The sequence below is a fragment of the Sorghum bicolor genome, chromosome 3 (genome assembly GCF_000003195.3).
Source record: "Sorghum bicolor cultivar BTx623 chromosome 3, Sorghum_bicolor_NCBIv3, whole genome shotgun sequence".
Taxonomy (NCBI): domain Eukaryota; kingdom Viridiplantae; phylum Streptophyta; class Magnoliopsida; order Poales; family Poaceae; genus Sorghum; species Sorghum bicolor.
Genome location: NC_012872.2, coordinates 67906166 through 67926716, shown reverse-complemented (window position 1 = coordinate 67926716; position 20551 = coordinate 67906166). Strand labels below are relative to the sequence as shown.

Genomic DNA, 20551 nt, shown 5'->3' with positions numbered 1-20551 from the left:
ACATAATCAATAATCCTAGTTGCTAAAATAATAGTAAGCCACCAGCCATAACATTTGCCTTTAGATCCTCTCTTTCCTCTGCTGAGAGCATTTCCAAGAGAAGATATAAAAACGATTTTTAAGCAAATAATTTTTTAAATGATGATTTGAAAAGTGAGATCTATAAAGGAGATGCTCTAACCCTATTTCAAAGGATTTCAAAAGGCGCCACAAAAGGGCAACCAAAGCCAAGCCGGAGTCCGGATCCTCCTGCTCCTGCCCTGACGAGTGACGAGTGACGACCCAAGCCCCGCAAGCCGCTCGGCCGAGCCAGCAGCGGCAAAACCACGCTAAAATCTCTCCCAAATCACCCCTCTCTGCCCCAGCCATGGCGACCTCCTTCGGTTTCGGCGGCTCCGCGGCCGCGGGCTCCACGGCCTCCTCCCCCTTCTCCTTCTCCTCCACCCCATCCGCCTTCTCCTTCTCCCAGCCGGCGGCTGCCTCCTCCCCTGCCCCCACCTTCGGCTCCTCCCTCTTTTCCTCATCCTCCGCCGCCGCTTCCTCTGCCCCCACTTTCGGGTCCTCCCTGTTCGGGGCCTCGTCCGCCGCTGCGCCCGCCTCCTCCCCCGCTTTCGGCTTCGGATCCACCGCCTTCTCGTTCGGTCAGTCCACGGCGGCCGCCTCATCGGCCGCGTCCGCGCCATCCCTCTTCGGCGCAACGCCCGCATCCTCCGCCGGAACAACCCCTAGTTTATTCGGCGCTGCTACCTCCGCCGCAAGCAGCCCTGGCCTCTTCGGCGCCGCCTCTGCTGCCGCAAGCAGCCCCGGCCTCTTCGGTGCGTCCGCCACCGGCTCTGCAGCGACCTCCTCGGGTCTGTTCGGCGGTACCGCCTCCCCGGGCCTATTCGGCGGGGCCTCCTCCGCAGCGACCACCCCGAGTCCATTCGGGGCCACCTCATCCGCGGCGGCGACAGCTAGTCTGTTCGGCGCCGCCTCTTCTGCTGCGTCCACCCCAAGCCCCTTCTCTGGAGCCGCCACGGGCTTTAGCTTTGGCTCGTCGGCGTCCGGTTCCACCACTACCACACCCGCCGCCTCGGCACCATCATTCGGCTTCTCGTTCAACTCGGGGGCGGCCGCGTCAAGCGCTGCCTCCACCGCGACATCAGCACCGGCTTTAGGGTTTGGCGTGGCCACTGGCTCGTCTCTGTTCGCATCCACCACCTCTGCGCCCCTCTTCAGCAGCACCACCGTCTCTTCTCCAGCGCCTGCTGCGACGACCACGCCATCCTTTGGGTTCTCTTCCTCGCCAGCAACAACCGCTTCCGCCCCATCGTTTGGCTTTACACCGCCAGCAGGAAGCGCGACTACGGCGAACACGGCTCCTTCCTTGTTCTCATCTGCTTCCTCGAGCCCTGCCTTCGCTTTCGCCAAGAGCACATCCACCACCACAGTAACCACACCGTCGTCCTCGCCCTCCACTGGCTTCTCCTCGGCCACTTCGCAGGCTGCACCTGCTCCCTCAGTGTTCTCTAATACCAGTGCAGCAGGTAGCTCGTCTGCCACTACGCCTGGATTCTCCTTTGGTTCATCTTCGGCAGCTTCTACACCAACTTTAGCTTCCATGTCCACAACTGGTGCCTCCACTGTGCCATCAGCTGCTGCAGCTTCTGCAACATCTGGGTCACTGTTCCCAGCTGCTTCTTCTACCAGTAGTTTCAGTTTTGCAGTTGCTCCATCATCGTCATCAGCCGCAGCAGCTACTGCCACTACCACCACTGTCACAAGTGCATCTACATCTGCAGGCATGACAACCACAGCTCCTTTGACTGGAACAACGGGGTTTCCAAATTTTAATCTTCAAACAACTACACCAGCTTCTACCTCATCTCCCACACTGGCATTTGGTGAGTTTGCATGATTATTCATCATCTGCAATTGTTCTTGAGTGGTATTGTTACCATGCCTACCTGTCTGATTTGAACCAATTACTATTCTCTGGATTTGGTCTCAATATCATCATTGTTACAGCATCACACACATAAAATTTTGTAGAGCATAATAACATCTCAAATGAATCTGCATCTTTGTTTCAGATCCAACATCATTATTGTACCTGCACTATACTGACCATTATGCTTATATGTTTTTCTTATATTATAGGTGTTTCTACTACTGCTGCTAGCACATCAGCCACCAGCACCACAACTCAGGCAACTTCTTCAGCTGTTCAAGCTAGCAGCACAGGGTTGTACAAGTTCCCCTGGTCTATTTCTACTGCTAATTCTTGATTCTGAACTGATATTTTTCATTTTCTTTGTGCAGTCCAACTACTACTACATCTATCACTCCAGCAGCGTCCCAGGCACCTAAGCTACCATCAGAAATTGTTGGCAAAAGTGTTGAGGAGGTACTGCACTTATCTGTTTAAATTGCAGCTAGCTGTTTTGCACTTTGGTAATTATTTTTTTCTATCGGCATTGTGCTGGAGGCTAGATAATGTGCTTCCTGAATTCTTCATTTATGTAATTAACCAGTTTGATACTCTTTCATTTTTGAGATATACCTCACGCAATTGTCTGTGTAGATTATTAGGGACTGGAACAATGAGCTTCAAGACCGTACTGCAAAATTCAGGAAACATGCCACCGCAATAGCTGAATGGGATAAGAGAATTCTGCAAAATAGAAATGTTCTTATTAGGCTTGAGGTTTGTGTTTTCATTTATTATCATTTTTTTCGAGCACCCTGCCACATTGTATTACTACCAGGGTTTTCAAACTGTTTGATAATTTTTCAAATTCGAGCTCTTGCAGTTAGGAGATTAGCAAGGCTATATGTATGCTTGTGCTTATTTTGGATTGTTATTGAGTACCATTTTGTAAAATAATGTTTAAAATAAATGATAGTGTATGCTTTGTGACGAGTAGATGATAGTGGGCCAAGAAGGGTAAGTTCAATCTAGTTTTACAAATATTGGTGATACGAAGACCTGAATTTCATTTTGCCCAGTTGTGGATTGTATATTGTTGTAACTTGTTAGAGTGTTGAGATGAGAAGAGCTTTATCTGATCTCCTCGTAGAGATTTGACTGGGCAATGTTTTTCTAGTGTGACTTAGTTTTGGAAAATCCATTTAAAATTCACCATTCTTTATTTTGATTTGATTGTTTCCTTGATAACATCAGGTTTATTAGCTTATACAATCATAGTTTAGGTCATTGATTTTGATGGGACAAAAATTGTGTGATATGGAGTTTGAAAGTGGATGAAGATCTGCTATTTCCATTCACTGAAGTTATTGGCAAGAGATATGGAGTTTAGGCCATCGATTGATTAACAAGTGATTAGTCTGAACACTGAAGGCCTGAAAAGATCAAGAACTATTCACACTTATTGTTACTTAAGGAGTCCAAACAATAGAAAAATTAATGGTTTCTCAAGGAATTCTAATTGTCTCAGTGAAATCATTTCATTCAGATTAGTTTTTACCTTCTGCAGATGCTTATGCACGTTTTTGTCGTGATGATATTTTGTACTACTGAGTATGTACATTTTTTTTTGGCAGGCTGAGGTGGCTAAAGTTGTTGAAACACAAACAGGCTTGGAGCGTCAACTTGAGTTGATAGAAACTCATCAGCGCGAGGTTTGTGTTTCTTCTAAGTTTTTATACGTTTCCTTTCCTCTGATTGACCGTAGCTTTATCCTTCATTCTATGGTTTTGTTTCTTTCCTTATTATTTCAAGCCAGTGCAGTATTCATATACTATGCCAAAGACCTCGCCTCTTTGAACTATGCCCCGCATTGTTACATGCACATAAGTAGTTTGACTTACGTACCACAAATTCTTTTTTTTTGTTATTGTTGTCTTAGTTGTGGTTGACCAATCATTTGCCAATGAGAGTTCAGATTTGCTTCACTGCTATTCAATGTTGTGAACAAAATGAGCTTCAAATGCTGGAACCCTTGGCATATGTGCTAATTTAACAATACTGAACAAAACTTCCAAATGCAAGGTTTCTTGGCATATGTACTAATTAACAGTAATACGATACTTGTTTTTGTTTGAGTTACGCTGAACTTAAATTAGAAGTCAGGATAACCAATGGTTAAAAAGAAATTGCATTGGAAATTTGAATTGTGCATACAATTAAAAAGAAATCCATATAACGCGATGCTGGCTATTTGATAGGCGTACACCTTACTTGGCTAGCTTATAGCCATGAGGTGTCTGTTTGACATCTCCCTGCTGAAACTAATGGTGCAACTTTGAATGAGTTAATAAAATCCTTGAACTCAAACTTGGTAGTTTGACTCTAAGAATTATGAGCATCCTTGTTTGGAAGCTCTCTCTCTCTCTCTCTCTCTCTCTCTCTCTCTCTCATACAGTTTTCATCTACAAATTGAATCACATCTGGCAATACAATTTCTGCAGTCTGTATTAACTAGTTCTAGTTGACTGTATGATTGCTTTCTTGATCCAGTTTGACCTTGAGTCCTTGACCCATTAAGCGTGAATCAAAATACTGTTCTAATGTACCAATTGAACTGGATATGTCCATATCATTTCAGCAGTCTGTACTCTGTACTAACTAGTGCTAATGGACTATTTGATATGCTTGCTTAGCCAAAAGTTATGTACTCTGGAGAGGTTTATTCATCCAGCTTCTAGTTTGTAAAGAATTTGTTTTATGATTGCAGGTGGACAAGGCTCTACAGAGTATGGAGGAGGAAGCTGAACGCATATTCCAGGATGAACGAGTGTTACTTCGTGAAGATGATGCTGCTTCAGCAAGAGATACTATGTTAGTTCAATAAATTTATCTTGATTCTGTCTGAGTTTTTTTTAGTTTTACTCCAATCTAGGTGAATGTAGTATAAAAAACGTAGTTCAACTCATTTTGGAAAGAAAATCAGTAGTTTGTCTCTCAAAATGACCTCCATAGTCCATATTATTTTTGAGGGAACTGAGTTGAATATTACGTATATAAATAGCAGACAACCTCTTTATATTTGTTTGATGGCCTGTTTGCACTGGTGTTATATACTCCTTCCGTACCAAAAATAGTTGACACTTTAGCTATGAATTTGGACAAAAAATTGTGCAGATTTTGGGACAGAGGGAGTAACTACAAAAGTTTACAGAACTTGTCCTATTCCGTTAATTAGCCTACACTGTTAATTTTGTGATAGAAAATGTCAAGATTACCATCATTCATGCATAGTTTCTTTTATGTGATTGTGTCTCCAACTAAACTTGTTTTTCAATGCTAAGGTATGAACAAGCAGAAGTTGTGGAGCATGAACTGCAACATATGACAGAACAAGTAAAATCCATCATTCAGACTATGAATGCTACTCAGGTAACCGGTCATGTACTTATAGACTTGCTATTGAGTCACGATCAATCTCTTACTCCCCTTGTCTAATTCAGGGTGGTGAGCTTGAGTCCGCTGATAGTATGACACCATTTGATGTTGCTGTCCGGATACTGGATAATCAACTGCGTTCCCTGATGTGGATTGATGAAAAGGTCAGGATATTTAACTGCTTATAATTACTTTTAGTTTTGTTTCTTTCAGTTTGGCGTGTTCAAACCTGACACGTGTTCTGTAAAAACAAATTGTTTAACAAATGCTTGTTAAATTATGGACCTAGAAATATTGTAGCGTGTTTCCTGATGAGTCTGGAAGGTGGTACCTTGCTTTCTGCACAGTTATTTCGTTGTCTTATTATCGATTTTATTACTGCGCTGTTCTTACAAATCGTAAGTTTTTCAAGTGTATATAAATGTTAGCAATGATATTGGCAGGAAGTCGCATGCTATTCTCTGATTCTGTGGTACCGACAATACTTTTATACAGTGTTCTGTCAAATTCTGCCTTTTCAAAAATGATTACCTTTGATCAAAACCAGAGTAACTTGATCTATTTCATCTTTTGGTTTGCATGATGTTAGATATATTCATGATTCTTAGTACTCCCTCTGTCTGCACCTATACAAGTACCTGTCTAGCTGCACAGCCAGAAATGCATTTATTTTGGAATAGCAGTGATTATTCAGTGGAATTAATTGTCTAATCTGTTGCCATGAAACCATTATTGATATATGTTATTTTTGCCTAGGTTAACGAGTTCTCTGGCAGAATACAGAGGCTGCCCAGCAACAGCGCTTCAGCTGAACGTGACTCTGGGATTCCCAGGTTTTGGTTAAGCTGATTAATTCACGGCATTTGCTTGCTGCTCTGATCAGTTTTAGTAAGCATTCTTTGCTTGGTTATTCTGCTGCTCCACCAGCCAAGGTTTCGCATTATTTTGTACCCGTTCAAGTACTTCGGTGCCATGTAGCTCTAGCTGGTTCACTCTGGATTGATACCATCCAATGTCACTTGATGCTGTTTGATTTCAGCATAATTTCTGCTTGTTAACCTTGGATGTGAACTGATAGTTCTAACTTCTGTTTGTTTAACCTTGGAGGCGATTCGCTAGCAGGATTATGGTATGTTTGGATCTATTAGTGCTAACTGTTTTAGCAATTAAATTAGCCCTAGTGACGCACTATATCTAGTACTTGTCAATAGCTAATTAAAACTTAGTACTACTAACTACTAGACATTATTCAAACGGGACTCAACTAAGAGCACCTCCAAAAGTCTCTTGCAAACTCAATCTCTCATTCATTATTTGCAAACTCAATCTCTCATTCTATATCTTTCCACCCTTCACCAACTTCTCTACATCTGATGCGCACATTACAAGTTAGCCTCACTCACCATCTTTGGCTAGCGAGGATGGTATATTTGGAGACCTAGAATTAAATAAGCTGTTGGAAGAGGGTATTTCTCACCAAAATATCCATTCCATCAATTAGGAAGGATATATAGAGGCTCTTGTAATTGCTCTAATAGCTTGGCTAATGGCCCTGATAATGAAAAGCTATCAGCTAACTTTGCATTGCAAGCTAACTATTAGCACTAATGGATTTAAATGTGACTCAACCAAGCAGTAAGCACCAATGGATCTAAAGCCATGTTTGGGGAGCTTCTGGGAGCTTTTGCCTCCCCCAAAAGCTCTCCTAAACAGTGTTTGAACAAAAGCTCTAAAAGCTACACTATGAGCCAGGCCTGTTTGGATTGTGCCTCCCAAGCTGCTCAGCACCCAGGCAAGGCTCCTAGGCGTCCGATTTCGGACTCCTGGGGCCAGGATTGGCTGCCTGGTAGGCATCTGCCTCCCAGGGCGCCATCCAAACAGTGATACCCTCCAATTGTTAAAACCGGACAAATTTGGTCCTCATCCTGTTTTCAAAGGTGGTTTTCTATTTTGTATAAAAACAGAAAAATTGATTTACTATCTAAACATTCATAAGTAATTATTTAAAATGAGAAAAAAATGAGATTAGTACAAATTTTTTCCCCTAAAAATGCTCTATACTTGTGTATGATGTATATATAGGATTTGGGATTGGTTTATTCCCATTCCTACTGCTTTATTGCTTGTAGGTGCGCTTATTATTTGTTTAAAACAAGCAAGACCTGAATTACTCAACATATAGCATTAATAGGTAGATGGTACTTTTAGAAGAAAACTGAAACTAGTCTCATGTTTTTTCTGCTTTAAATAGTTTAAGACTTTTTAAGTTCAAACAAGAATTTTTTTTTATTTTTATTTGGAAAATAGAAAACCACTTTTGAAATCAGACAAGGACTCAAATTTGTCCGGTTTCAATGGTTGGAGGGTGTGTTATACCCAATTTCATAGTTCAAGGTTGAAATCGAACTATGCTCTGAGGTGGAGGTTAAAAAATATACTTACCCACCAGTTTATGCCCAATTTGGGTGGTACTTCCTCTGTCCTAAAATAAATGTTATTCTCATTTTTTGAGAAATCAAACACTTTTTAACTTTGACCAAATATATCTAAAAGATTATTAATATTTATAATACATAATTAATATCATTAGATAGATAGTTGAATATATTTTTATAATAAAATTATTTGAAGATATAAATATTACATATACTTTTTACAAACCTAATTAAAGTTGAGAAAAATTAACCCGCACATATCCCATGGCGGCACATATCCCATGGCGACATAGTGACGTCTATTTTGGAGGGAGTATGATCAGCATGATCTTCTAGAAGGAAAGGGAAACATTCCCAATTCCGCGTTTTGCTGGCGCCCAGGAGCTCGTTTTGCCGGAATCGTTGGCAGGCTCAGCGCCAGCTCGTTTTGCCGGGATCGACGATAGCCTCATCCAGACCATCCACGGCTATATCGAGCTCAAATTTAGCCTGGGAAGTGTATCAAATCGAAACAGGAGACGACGACCAAAACGAGCTCTCTGCCCATGGCCAAACGTGTCGAGGCGGCCAGAACGAGTTCCTCAGGCCACGCGACCCCGTGCTCCGGCTCTGACCCTTTTCTTTGCTAAGGTCCTCTGACCTCTTTCCTGTATTGTGAGATGCTATTTGTACGTGAATCAGGGTCAACTAGAGACGGGTATGATTTTCGTAGGCACTGTTAAAGATGTATAGCCTAGATAAGTTTATGCGTTCAATATGGGGCATAAACCTGAAGAACTAAGTGACGCCCTCTTTTACATGTCGATGAAGCAGTTCAGTCGACTGTAATCATGATTCCAGTCGCTTGTTATTCCATTCCATTCTCATATGAGCCCAGAGGCGATCCAATAAAATGTGGACTAATGGGCTGTCTGGGTCTGTTCCGCTTCTAATAGGCCCATCAAACTCCAAGTTCTTTTGCATTATTATTACGCAACGATTCTTGCCCGAAAGCACGCTAACCTTCTGTAAAGACGCTATATTGCTATCTCAACTCACTTTCATCCCTTCTGTGCAAAAAGCGATGTGGCAATATGCTTTCGTTTTCCATTTTATGGTTATCATGCTTGCTAGCATTCCTTTGCGTGGTTTTGATGGGCTCCGTACAATCAGGATAAGCTCCTTTGATAGAAAGCTCTCGTGTCCCGTCACCTGAAATGAGAAGCTAGCTTCATGACCGGCGAATTAGGCAAACACAGCGTGTTTCTGGCACGCTACACCCACTGCTGGTTTCTGGCAATCAATATCTTTCTGCAAATCCGTTGCAAACGGAAACCGCAAGCACTAAGCGCACAGCTCATTAACTCATCATGGGATTCCTTTCAACGGCAAGTGTGAGCTGCATGTGAACTGTGAGGTTCTCGCGGGAGGAGCGTTATTAAACCAAACCATGTGCGGAAAACCCTCCGAACTCGGAATCAAATCAAAACAAAAACCGTCATCAACGGCCACTTGATGCTAGATTAAAAACCACCTGTGAAGGAGTCGACGGCACATGGCCGCTCTGTGCCGCCACCGCCAGTGGCTAGCTCGCCGTGTTGAGAGGACTTGGACTTGGAACACAGATACAGAGATGCATGCAATGCAACTCGCAAAAGGAAATCTGGAGAGAAACCGGTCAAGGAGGCACATGCCGGGCGCCATGTGAGGCTGATGATGCCCGAGGGAAGAAGGCCAGGGAATCCATCTCATCTCCCATTCTCCACCTCCCCAGCAGCAATCAGTCACATGGGCGAATTAAAGCGCAATCTTTGGTAACCAAGGTCCGTATAGCTAGTACAGTACTAGTAGTATAGATGCTGCTGTGACCCGCCAGCCAATAATGGAGCAGTACGATGTAGTAGTAGTATTGTACGCAGCACGCTAGTGGTGGCACTGGAGTCCAATCCTTGAAAGTGAGGCTTACCCACCCGGCTCGTACGAGTATGGTATGATTAGACCTCCTGTTGCTGCTGCTAATCAGAGCTATCTGAGTGACCATTGACACGGTGTCACTATGCACAAAGCCAAGGGCTTTTACGATCCAGAAAGGCCACAAGAGTGCGTGTAATTATGGTCCGCGCCGACTCAAAGCGTCGCCGGCCATTCATCGCTTTGTGGTCCTTTCAAAGAAGCCCGGCAAAAGCGGCACGACCCAAGCAAAGGATGGCAACACATTTTACAGCCCCAACCCAAGGGGATAGATAGAGGTCCAAAGCGAGAGGTGAAGGGCAATAAACAAAGGCCACTGTGTTTTGCCTTTAGCTAGCACGAGGAATCGTCCAGTCCATTACAATTACCCACACGCTACACAACATGGACCGACCTCCATGAATCAAGGGAGGAAGAACCGAAGAAGAGAGAGAGAGAGAGAGAGAGAGAGAGAGAGAGAGAGAAAGAAAAAAAATTAACTAATAATGAAACCCTATAGGATATGTATGTCATATCATATGGATTATGGAATCGTCACTCTCCCGCTCGCTCTCACATCACGAGCCGAGAGCGAGCTAGCGAGCCTTATACGCCATGACCATCACTCACACTTAATACTGGTGGCAAGCCAAACAAAAAACAAAACGACACCAATGGCGACGGACCGATCGATCGGAGGCGGGCGGGGTGGTGCGAAAGCAACGCGAGGTGAGATCTTCTGATGGCAGGGACGACGGGGAACGAGCCGGCGGCCTTGCGTGACTCTGCTGCTGATCGAGTTCTACTACCCTAGTAGGGGAGGGAGAAGAGGAGGCTTGTATATTACAAGGCGACCAAAACCTAGAAATTAACAAGCAAGCGACGCGCCGGCCGCGGGAGACTGTGTGGGGGTGGCGTGGTGCTCTTTGCCTCGCCTCCAGCCGGCGCTCTAGTGGTGCGGCAACGGCGCCGGTGACTGCGCGGCCGCCGGCACCGGCGGCTTGGGGCACTGGTAGCACTTGGCGAACAGCCCGAACGTGTCGATCTGCCTGATGAAGTTGACCATGCTGGCCCAGCCGCCGAGCCCGAAGCCGACCACCAGCACCCACACCACGATGAACATGTTGAGCACGAACATCCCCGTCCAGCTCGGCAGGAAGAACGGTGGCTTCTCCGCGGCATTCTGTTGCATTTATTTTTCAGACAAACAGAAAACTACAGTCAGAATTCGTTCATCAGAAGCACTGATAGATATGATGAGGCAGAATACACGCGTACAGTACACTGCTGTGCAAGTGCAAAGACAGGAACAAGATAAGCATCGCGCGTGCCCCGCCTTGAGCTGTTCCTAGTACTATCTTTTTCGAGGGCATTTTCAAGGCCACTGCTGCTCGATTTCCTTTCGGAAATAAAGCTGGAGGAAAAGGAGCGCGAGGAAAGGAACCCTCCAGCGCACACCGAGATCTCCATCGCCATCCCACGGAGACAGAGGAGCCATCTCTCGCGCTCCAGCCATCCCCCACACGATGCTCGGCGCGCGCGCCCAGCCACGGCATCTCCCTATCCCTACGAGCGCGAGCAGCCGAGTGCGTCCAGGCGCGCGCCAGTGCCGCGACGTCGACCAGACCACCGTCCGTCGCGCGCCTTGCCAGGAGGGGTCTTCCTCCCGTGACAGCAGGACGCCAGACATCAGCACCGCATCGGCGATACGTCAGCTATATGCCGCCACGGTTGCTTTCCACTGACCCACCGCCGGCGGACACCAGCATAGTAGCCATCGCCGCCGTGCCCTACTAGCTAAAAGGTCGCGGCGCTGCCGGTGGACCGTGCGTTCCCCCTCCGATCTCCAGTACAACGCAAGGAACGCCGGAACTGGCACAGGGAAAGGAAGGGGGGGCTGAGCTGAAGCAGCCGGCAGATCGATCTGCCATGGCCACTGGCATCCGCCGAAGCGACGGGCCCGGGTGATCACGACGTGGGGGGGTGATCCGATCACCCCGATCCATCGTCCATATCGTTGTCGGGCGCCGCGGGGGGCGGGGCCGGCTTCGAATTAATGTGGCTGTTGGCTGGATTCAATGATTGGTGATTTGCCCTTGCCCATGTAGGCCACGGGCCCCCCAAGACCGGGGCGCGGTGCTTCTGTGCATTGTGTTGTGCAGCGATCTCCACTGTCTATTCTGTGGCCAGTGCCGCGTGTGTATGTTCCAATCCTGCCACTGTTCGTGACAGGTGCACGGCTGCTGGGACTGGACTGGGAGTACTGCACTAGACAATGGGGTGAACGGATCGGGTCACTACTCGTATTCGTACCGGCCCGTCGGCAATGCGACGCACGGCCAAGCCACACGACGACGCCGTTCTTGTTGTTGGTACATCATCTGACCTGGCCTGGCATCAAACAGCCATTTCGATGCTGGTACGTGAACTCGATCGAAACACATGCGTTCGATCGATCACTTTTTTAAAGAAGCGAAACGACGGGATGCAAATGCCGGAAAGCACGTACGAAAATGAACGAACGAACGAACGAATTGAAACAGGGCTTACCATGCGCGCGGACGCCGTGCGGTAGGTGAGGATGTGCGCCAGCGCCGGGATGATGTAGACGGTGAAGCTGACGAGCAGCGCGCCGACGGCGGAGTTGATGGGCCCGAAGAAGGGGAAGATGATGGCCAGGAACCAGATGGGCACCACGATGGGCAGCCGCGCCAGCGCGCGCTTGAAGATGCTCTTGGTGTCGTGCATCCCGATCACCTTCTCCCACACGAAGTAGAGCGGCGTGCACGCGAACCCGAACGTGATGAACTGGTGGATCAGCATCAGGATCACCGCCGCGTCGCGCCACCCGGTCTTGGGCAGCAGCGAGAAGGCGTTCGAGTGGGTCAGCAGCTCGTCGCCGAACGCCCAGTACATGGCCGCAGCAGACGGCAGCGTCAGCGTGAACACGTACAGCGTCGCCAGCAGGTAGATGTACTTGAACTTGGCGGGCTTCCACATCGCGTGCATGATCTCCCTGTCAAACACAACCAAACAAGAAGTATTAGCTTGTTTTCGTTCGTCAGACAAAAGTTCCGCTACCTGCATTCAGTAAAGTTGTTGTTCATCTGTGTATGTATAGAGAAACAAATACTAGTAGGAGAAATTATAACTGACAAAACGGCCTTGCACATGCGAGTCAATGATGCTGCGACTTTAGTAGTTGATGAAATGATACGCGACGACGGGAAAAGGAAAACCGGAGCGGCTAGTGCTTCTCCCAGTCACGCACCGGCACAGCAGGGATAGTTGCAAAGATCTCGGCGGCAGGAGGAATCTTGCAAGCTCTCGCCAACACATGCAAGCAGCGCCTCCAGTCAAATGATGGAGTGGAGTACCCGTCAAATGCGGCCAAATAAGGCCGTTACCAGTAAACTAATCATCTGCTGCTGCCAACACACTCAGCTCCAGCTTAGGAAGACCTCGTGATGCATGTTAAGCTGCTAGTAGTACTACTCTAATTGTCACATCACTCTCATGTCTCATAGTCTCCGGAGCAGTAACAGCCTAACTGGCATAAGCTCTGAAGCAATTGCTTGAATCCAGCAAGGGTGAAGCGCACTGTGACTGTGAGTCAAGATGGACAGAGACACTCACCACCTTCTTTTTTTAGGAGATGCATTACTCAAAGTGGGCATGTGTCGCCACGGCTCCACCAAGCAAGGCTTTTTTCCCTAGCTAGCCTACAGCCCTAAATACCAAATGTCCCAATCCATGGATGGTTGCAAGCTTATCATCATCATTTCGCCCCTTGCATGAGGGCAACAAGGAATGAATTGCGCCTGCAGGGCATGATGTGAACTCCCCGCTAGCTGAATTCAATGAAGCGTGGTCTCCATTCCCATTTCCCTTGCACTGTCTAGAACAAGCAGTGAAACAAGCACCCAGATGCCGGAGCTGGGGAGATAGAAAATTCCCAGATCTCCCGACCCAACGGCACCCACTAAAGACTGGGGCGTTTGAACACCGCACTAGAGCAGCGCGCCGCTGCTAATTATTCCTCGCATGGCCTCTAATCATGCTGCAGCGACAGCCATCGATCGATGACAATTGACAATAATCCAGGCAGCAATAGAATAGATGAAGCTCGGCGAAGCAATAAACGGACGACTAATGGGAATAAAGGGATCATCATCAAGCCGCCTATTCTAATGCAAAGTGGCTAACACTGCATCTCTTTTCTCTTCGCCTCTCGTAGGCTATATCTTGTACTGGTAGGGGGGCCCTTTTGGATGCATCACTCCACACACAGATGCACATGAGCGCACTGAGCTTTAGCGGCTGCATCACTGCATTTTGCATCGCCGGATGCCTGCAGGCAGCTAACCCGCAGGCCGCAGCGGGTTCCCACCACGCACAACTGCGCAAGAACAGCCGGCCTACAAGTTATTTTTTTATATATGTTTATATATATATATATGTATAAGTGGGTGGCCCTGACTGTTCATGGGGATCTGCACGTCGTGGAGCAAGCTAAGCTAAGCTAGCTGCAAATAAAGCCACAATCATGCATGTAGTTAGGATTAACTACAATGTTGCAGTGTGGTACTGCTGCTGGTCTGGTACTCGCCCACCATGGATGGAGAGGGGAGGGAGGGGGACCATTGGAATGGAAACCAGGCCAGAGGCAGGCAAGTTTCCGATCCGGAGATGTCCTCCCCGGAGCCAGGCAAAAGCTGCAGCTGGTGAAAAGCTCACTTGAGCTCTGCAGCTCTCTCTGCTTCAGGCAGGGTAACTTCACTAATTCAGAGTATTCTTTTAATAATAACTAAGCAACGAACTTACTAGTAGTATTAGTTAACTAACATTCTGCTAAAGCTGAAGTAGAAGAGTACTAGCACGTACAGTACTGTACTTGTTACAAGTAATTAGAGTTCAATTTGGGAAAGAAGAAAAGACTTACACTGTGACGGCGTGGCCGCCGAAGGTGTAGAGGATGTTGGTGGCGCCGGTGAAGTAGAGCACGAGCTTGGTCGGGCCGGTGTGCTCCACGCCTTCGACCTGCATGCGTTCGTCGGCACGGACGACGGCGACGGTCAATCATTCGTAGATGATAGCATAGCATAGCCTGCTTGTGTGTGCGTGTGCGTGCGGTGGGATGGCGCTCTCGTGGATCGGTGGCGGTGCCGCTGGGGGCTCACCTGGCCGTTGATGAGCGCGGCGATGGCGAGGTACCACGCGGTGTAGGTGGTCATGCCGAGCCCCAGGAAGGACCAGATCCGGTAGTTGTGGAAGGAGGGGATGAACACCGTTGTGGCGCAGCAGGCGCCGAAGATGTACGTCCATGTCCGCTTGTCCAGCCGGTCGTTGATGTAGTAGATGTTGCTGCACATACAGAGAAAGAGATGTTCAGTCTCACCACGGTTCGTTCAGCTCCCATGTCACGCACGCTATGGATGCATGCGCAGTAGCAAGCAGAGAACGCGGGCTAACCCACCTCGCGCAGGCGATCAGCTGGATGACGGAGCCGAAGAGCAGGAACGTGCAGTTGAAGGCCAGACCGGCCGCCTTCCAGTAGGGGCCCAGCAGCCCGTCCAGCACTTCGAACCACTGGTCAACATCACATTCACAACGCACAAGATTATTACTCCATCAGGGACGCAACAATTTACCAACAAGTACGTTTTTATCTTCTTTCTAGCAGAGTATTAGGTTAGCTTTGTTTTACTAAACATATACATACGACTGCTTAATTAAACCATCACACTTAAATCCCAGTCTGCTTAATTAAACTTCGCCGGAGATAAGGATCATGGAATGGCTCCCTTTTCTTTCGGCAAAATGGCAAGCACGCAGCACAACATAAGCATGTATATCATCGGCGCGTGATGAGGGGCCGGGGGATCAATACCCTCTTCTCCCGTTTACACAAAAAGGCGGCATTTTGCAGCCACGGCGGATCGATAACGACCAAACGGAACCCCAAAAAAAGAAAAAAAAATCTTTGTGGCAAAAAAAAAGCCGGAGCCCGGATGGAAAGGGACGAAACTGTAGTCAGTTACACATGTTATGGCGGGGAGGAGAAAGTGGAGCGGAGACGACGACGAAGCAAGCAGGAGGAGGCGAGGCGCCATACCTGGATGACGTGGTTCTTGAAGCTGACGCCTTCCTTCTCCTTGCGGGAGCGGTACTCGACGTAGAGGACACTGATGAGGTAGGCGGTCCAGCTGCCCAAGAAGCCGTAGAAGATCTGCAGCAGGATGCCGGACAGCATCCCCAGCTGCGAGAAGGAGTACGGCAGCGTGAGGAGCACCTGCGCCACCTGCACGACCACGACCGAGAGGCAAATTCACAGTGTCAGTCGGTTGCTCTGTCCATCTGCGCGGCTCCGCCATGAGATGAGTGAGGTGAAGGTGAGGCCAGGCCAACCTGGTTGGAGGCGCAGCTGAACCATGCGTCCCAGACAGAGCCGCCGTGCCACAGCAGGCTCGTCATGCTGAGCTTGCCGCCGCCGCCGCGGCCGTGCTGGTCGTCGGCGCCGTCCGCGGCGCCGATGCCCATGACCCCGACCTCTTCCTCCTTGCCGTTGCCGTCGGCCACGATGGACTCCTCCAGCTGCTCGCGCGCCATCCTGAAACGCCCGGCCTTCCCGTCTGTGTCTCCGGCCGCTGCGGGAGAAGCACGTATTCAGCCGACCAGATCAAGATCCAAACAACAATAAAAAAACACACCGCCCGTACAAGAACAGAACACAGAGGAAGGAAGGAAGGAACCAGCCGATGAGGCGCGAACGCGAACGAACGGAAAAAGTAACAAGAACACCACACCACCACCACCAACGCCAAGACGAACCTTTTGACAGGGGAAAGATTTGGAGATCGCGGGTGCTCCGGACGGAAGGCGAGGCGAGCGACGTGGAGGAGTAAATGCAGGGTGCGTTTCGAAAGGGAAGAGGAATGGAATGCCGCGGAATTTACTGTGCTATCGACTGCAGTCTGCAGGCTCTGTTCACCTACGAGGGGCTAGCGTGGTGGCCGCGCCGCGCGGTTGGCAGAGGGAGGCAGGCAGGCGGCGAGCCGGAGTTGCAGAGAGTCTCAGAGCTGTGAGGGGCCTCCTCTTTCTCCGGCCCGCTTCTTCCTCTCCGTTTGCTCTGTTCTTCCTTTATGGGGGAGTAATGGCGAGGGGCTAGTGAGAGAGAGGGAGCGCGCGCCTATCACTCGTAGGTGAGGCGATGGGGAAGAGGAGACGGAGCCCCTGCCTGCCCGTGTGTGTGATTCGGGGGAGAGAGAGAGAGAGAGAGGGTGAGGGAGAAACGATACCACTTGCGGCTTTATAACAAGCGGCTTGCAGACTGGCGAGGCGAGCCTTCTTCTCCCTCGGCCTTTTCACATTTTGCTCTTCTGTTTTGTTTGTTTTTTTTATTTATTATTATAGTTTCTCTCTCCTCTCTAGTACTTCCTTCTTATGGATATAAATAAATAAATTTTCAGATAAATGCTTGCTCTTTATTTGTGGACTGATCTTTTTGGTAAAAGCCTGTAAGATTTACAATATTCCATTCTATGTAAACCAGTTGGTCTTGAGATATGAAAACAGTTGTTCTGATAGAGAAGTTAAATGCTCAGTTCACGAAAAAAAAGAAACATAGTGGAGATTGATATAAATTTTAACATTAACTTATTTTTCTTCCATAGCAAGAATACATGGTGGATGAATCCAAAAGCGATTGGATGTGAATCTCGATCATAACAAAAAAAAAGTGGCAGATTTTTTTTTTGAGCAATGGTAAACTTACAACAGATATACAGATGGACCTTCGCTTGCAAAAACGACATATTTATATTACCAAAGTACTATACGGGCATGTTTGGTACAGCTCACAACAACTTCATGAGCTGTTGTGAGCTGTTTTTTTTTGCCAAACATTTATTTCCAAAACAGCTTCATGGTTGAAGCTGTTTTTCCCCTCCTCTCACAAAGACATAAGTTTGATGAAGCTGGAAAAAAGTAGCTTATTGCAACTTCTCCCTCATTTCTCTCTCTCAACTATGCATGAAATAGTTGGTGAAGTTATTTTGCCAAATACTTTTTCCAAAACAGCTCAACTTCATCTAGAAAGTCACTCATGAAGCTATTTTCTAAAAAAACAGTTTCACTAGTAAAGTTGAGCTGTGCCAAACAAGCCCTACGTGATTGTCAATATTATGTTGTGAACATTTCTTTTATATTAATACCTCCATCTAAAAAAGATTGCAACTATCCTTTACGTGTCAGATAGTGGCTCACGTTTAAACAAATTTCCGTAGAATGATATTTGGTCCCAAATTTATTTATTATAAAAATACATTTGTAATTAATCTAAAGTTATTTATTTGGTATCATAAATATCAATATACGCTGTGTTAGATTTCTTTTTGGCAGAGGTAGTACTCTACCTTGTTCAGTTTGCGAAAAATTTTTGTTTTAGCTACTGTAGCACTTTCGTTTGTATGTGATAATTATTATCTAATTATGGAGTAACTAGGATTAGAATATTCATCTCACAAATTAAGGCAAACTATATAATTAATTTTAATTTTAATTTATATTTAATGCTTATACATGCATACAAAGATTCTGATTTAAGTTAGAACACATTTGACTGGTAATCACATACTCACAGTCACAGGCGACGAATAAAACGGACTCCAAGTATTTTGATGAGATATGGTGGCAGTCAAACATGCCCTTAAACTATTTTAGGTTTTACTCACTTTATAAAAACCAGTATGAGTAGTTATGATTTTAAATAATATATAAAAATATATATTTTATAATAAATCAACAACATATATTTGATATCATAAATTATTAGTATTTTTATATTCATAATGATAATGAAACTAATAGTATTTTTATATTCGTACACATGATTTTTATTTTTAGATAATTTTTGGTGTGCCACTTGATAACTAAAGGAAATTAACATTCACCTAATAGAAGTGGTATCTTGAAAAATAGGGATCAACCACGGAAGTACCAGTACTAAGGCCTTGTTTACTTCCCAATAAATTTGTAAAAATTTTCAGGCCATCGCATCGAATCTTTAGACGTATGCATAATATTAAATATGGACGAAAATAAAAACTAATTGCACAGTTTGGACGGAAATGAGGAGACGAATCTTTTGAACCTATAATATTTGTCAAATAAGTACAAACGGAAATGCTACAGTGTAAATTTCTCAAAAAAAATTTAACTAAACAAGGCCTAACCATAGCATTGCGTGGGTCCAAAAAGTAACTAAGAAATACGACCTTGCTATAGGGATACACTGGTAGTACTTGATAATTATTATCTAATCAGGGATTAAAAATACAAAATAGGCTAGCCATTTTGTTTTCATTCCCGACGCCTATCATCCTGTTTTGAGTCTTCGTATGTACAGTGCCGTCGACCTCGTCTCCCCTCTGATTTACTCCTGCCTTGTTAGATGCACTCAAAAACTCAACACTTTACAAGATTTCTCATCACATCAAATCTTACGGCACTTGCATAGAATATTAAATATAGATAAAAAAAGATAACTAATTACACAGTTTACTTATAAATCACGATACGAATCTTTTAAGTCTAGTTACTTCATGATTGGATAATGTTTGTCAAATAAAAACGAAAATGCTACAATGTCAAAATCTAAAAAGCTTTTAGATCTAAACAAGGCCTCAATCTATCTCAAATTATAAAATTTTTGACTTTTTTTACACTAAATTTGGCAACTCGTCTTATTAAAAAATTTATAAAAAATATCGCTTCTTTTTGTCCTAGTTTGGTTTATTAATTAAAATTCTTAAAAAATAACTTAGATTTGATTATTTTTGTATAAGTTTTTTAAATAAAACGAATGATCAAATTTAGTGTCAAAAAGTTAACGTCTTATAATTTGACATGAAGGTAGAGGTAGTACATTGCAGGTCCAGGTAGTTTGGAGCTGCCTAGGCATCGGTCTCCACCCCACACGTCCACGTCCAGGGGAGCTCTCGTCACCACGCAATTTTGCTAGGGTAGTAAAGGCTATTCTTAGTAGAGTTTTATAAGTATTAAATATGCTAATATGACATCCTTTTAATTAAAAGAGGTAATAAAAGTTTTATAGGAGTAGATAGAGTTTTATGGAAATAACCCCAAAACAAAAAACTTTTCAAGATTCCTCGTCACATCGAATCTTACGACACATGTATGAAGCATTAAATATAGATGAAAATAAAAACAAATTGCACAGTTTGCCTGTAAATCGCGAGACGGATCTTTTAAGCCTAGCTACTCCATGATTAAACAATGTTTATCAAAGAAAAACGAAAGTCCTACAGTGTCAAAATCCAAAAAACTTTTTGGATCTAAACAATGCCTAAAACTCTTCTACACACTTTTTGAAATATGAATATGTTGAAAACTGAATTATGAAACTCCCACTTAGAATGGTCTAAGGCCAGTTTTAGTGGGGAGTTTCATAGCGTTGTTTCTAAGACTTCTATGTCATGTGAAATAAAATAAAACTTGGATGAAACACCCACTCTCGACGCAGAATTTCATTTCATAGTTTCATAGGTATTTATTTCCAAGACTCATAGAGAGTTGTTAATCATGCCACAAGAGTTTCATCTAGATGATACTCATTTCTTCTCTCTCTTTTCTTAAATACACCGCAATATCATAAAAAAGCCTATGTGGCGACGTATTTAATGCAAATAAAATGCAAATAAAATTTCCATTGAGACTGGCCTATGGGCACCCCCAATGCATATTCGTCTTGCGATTTACAGACAAAATATGCAATTAGTTTTTATTTTTGTCTATATTTAATGCTTCATGTATGTGCTGCAAG

The 20551-nt window shown here is 45.4% G+C and overlaps 2 protein-coding genes across 3 annotated transcripts; one reads left to right on the top strand and one right to left on the bottom strand.

Moving 5' to 3' along the window:
- On the top strand, positions 256-6482 carry LOC8060118 (nuclear pore complex protein NUP62). Of its 2 annotated transcripts, XM_021457406.1 has the most exons (10): positions 1030-1429; positions 1527-1883; positions 2140-2224; positions 2302-2386; positions 2564-2686; positions 3544-3621; positions 4677-4780; positions 5251-5338; positions 5410-5508; positions 6101-6482. In XM_021457406.1, the coding sequence occupies exons 2-10, from the start codon at positions 1601-1603 to the stop codon at positions 6191-6193; spliced, it is 1038 nt and encodes a 345-aa protein (XP_021313081.1). In that variant the 5' UTR covers positions 1030-1429; positions 1527-1600; the 3' UTR covers positions 6194-6482. The 2 variants fall into 2 exon arrangements, with proteins under 2 accessions (XP_021313080.1, XP_021313081.1); XM_021457405.1 differs by having other exon boundaries at positions 256-1883.
- Positions 10028-16998, bottom strand: LOC8060117 (auxin transporter-like protein 1). Its single transcript, XM_002456613.2, has 8 exons — positions 16540-16998; positions 16117-16355; positions 15824-16009; positions 15185-15297; positions 14889-15072; positions 14651-14748; positions 12259-12724; positions 10028-10891 (listed from the first exon to the last, which is right to left on the bottom strand). Exons 2-8 carry the CDS (start codon positions 16315-16317, stop codon positions 10658-10660), a joined length of 1482 nt encoding a protein of 493 aa, XP_002456658.1. The 5' UTR covers positions 16318-16355; positions 16540-16998; the 3' UTR covers positions 10028-10657.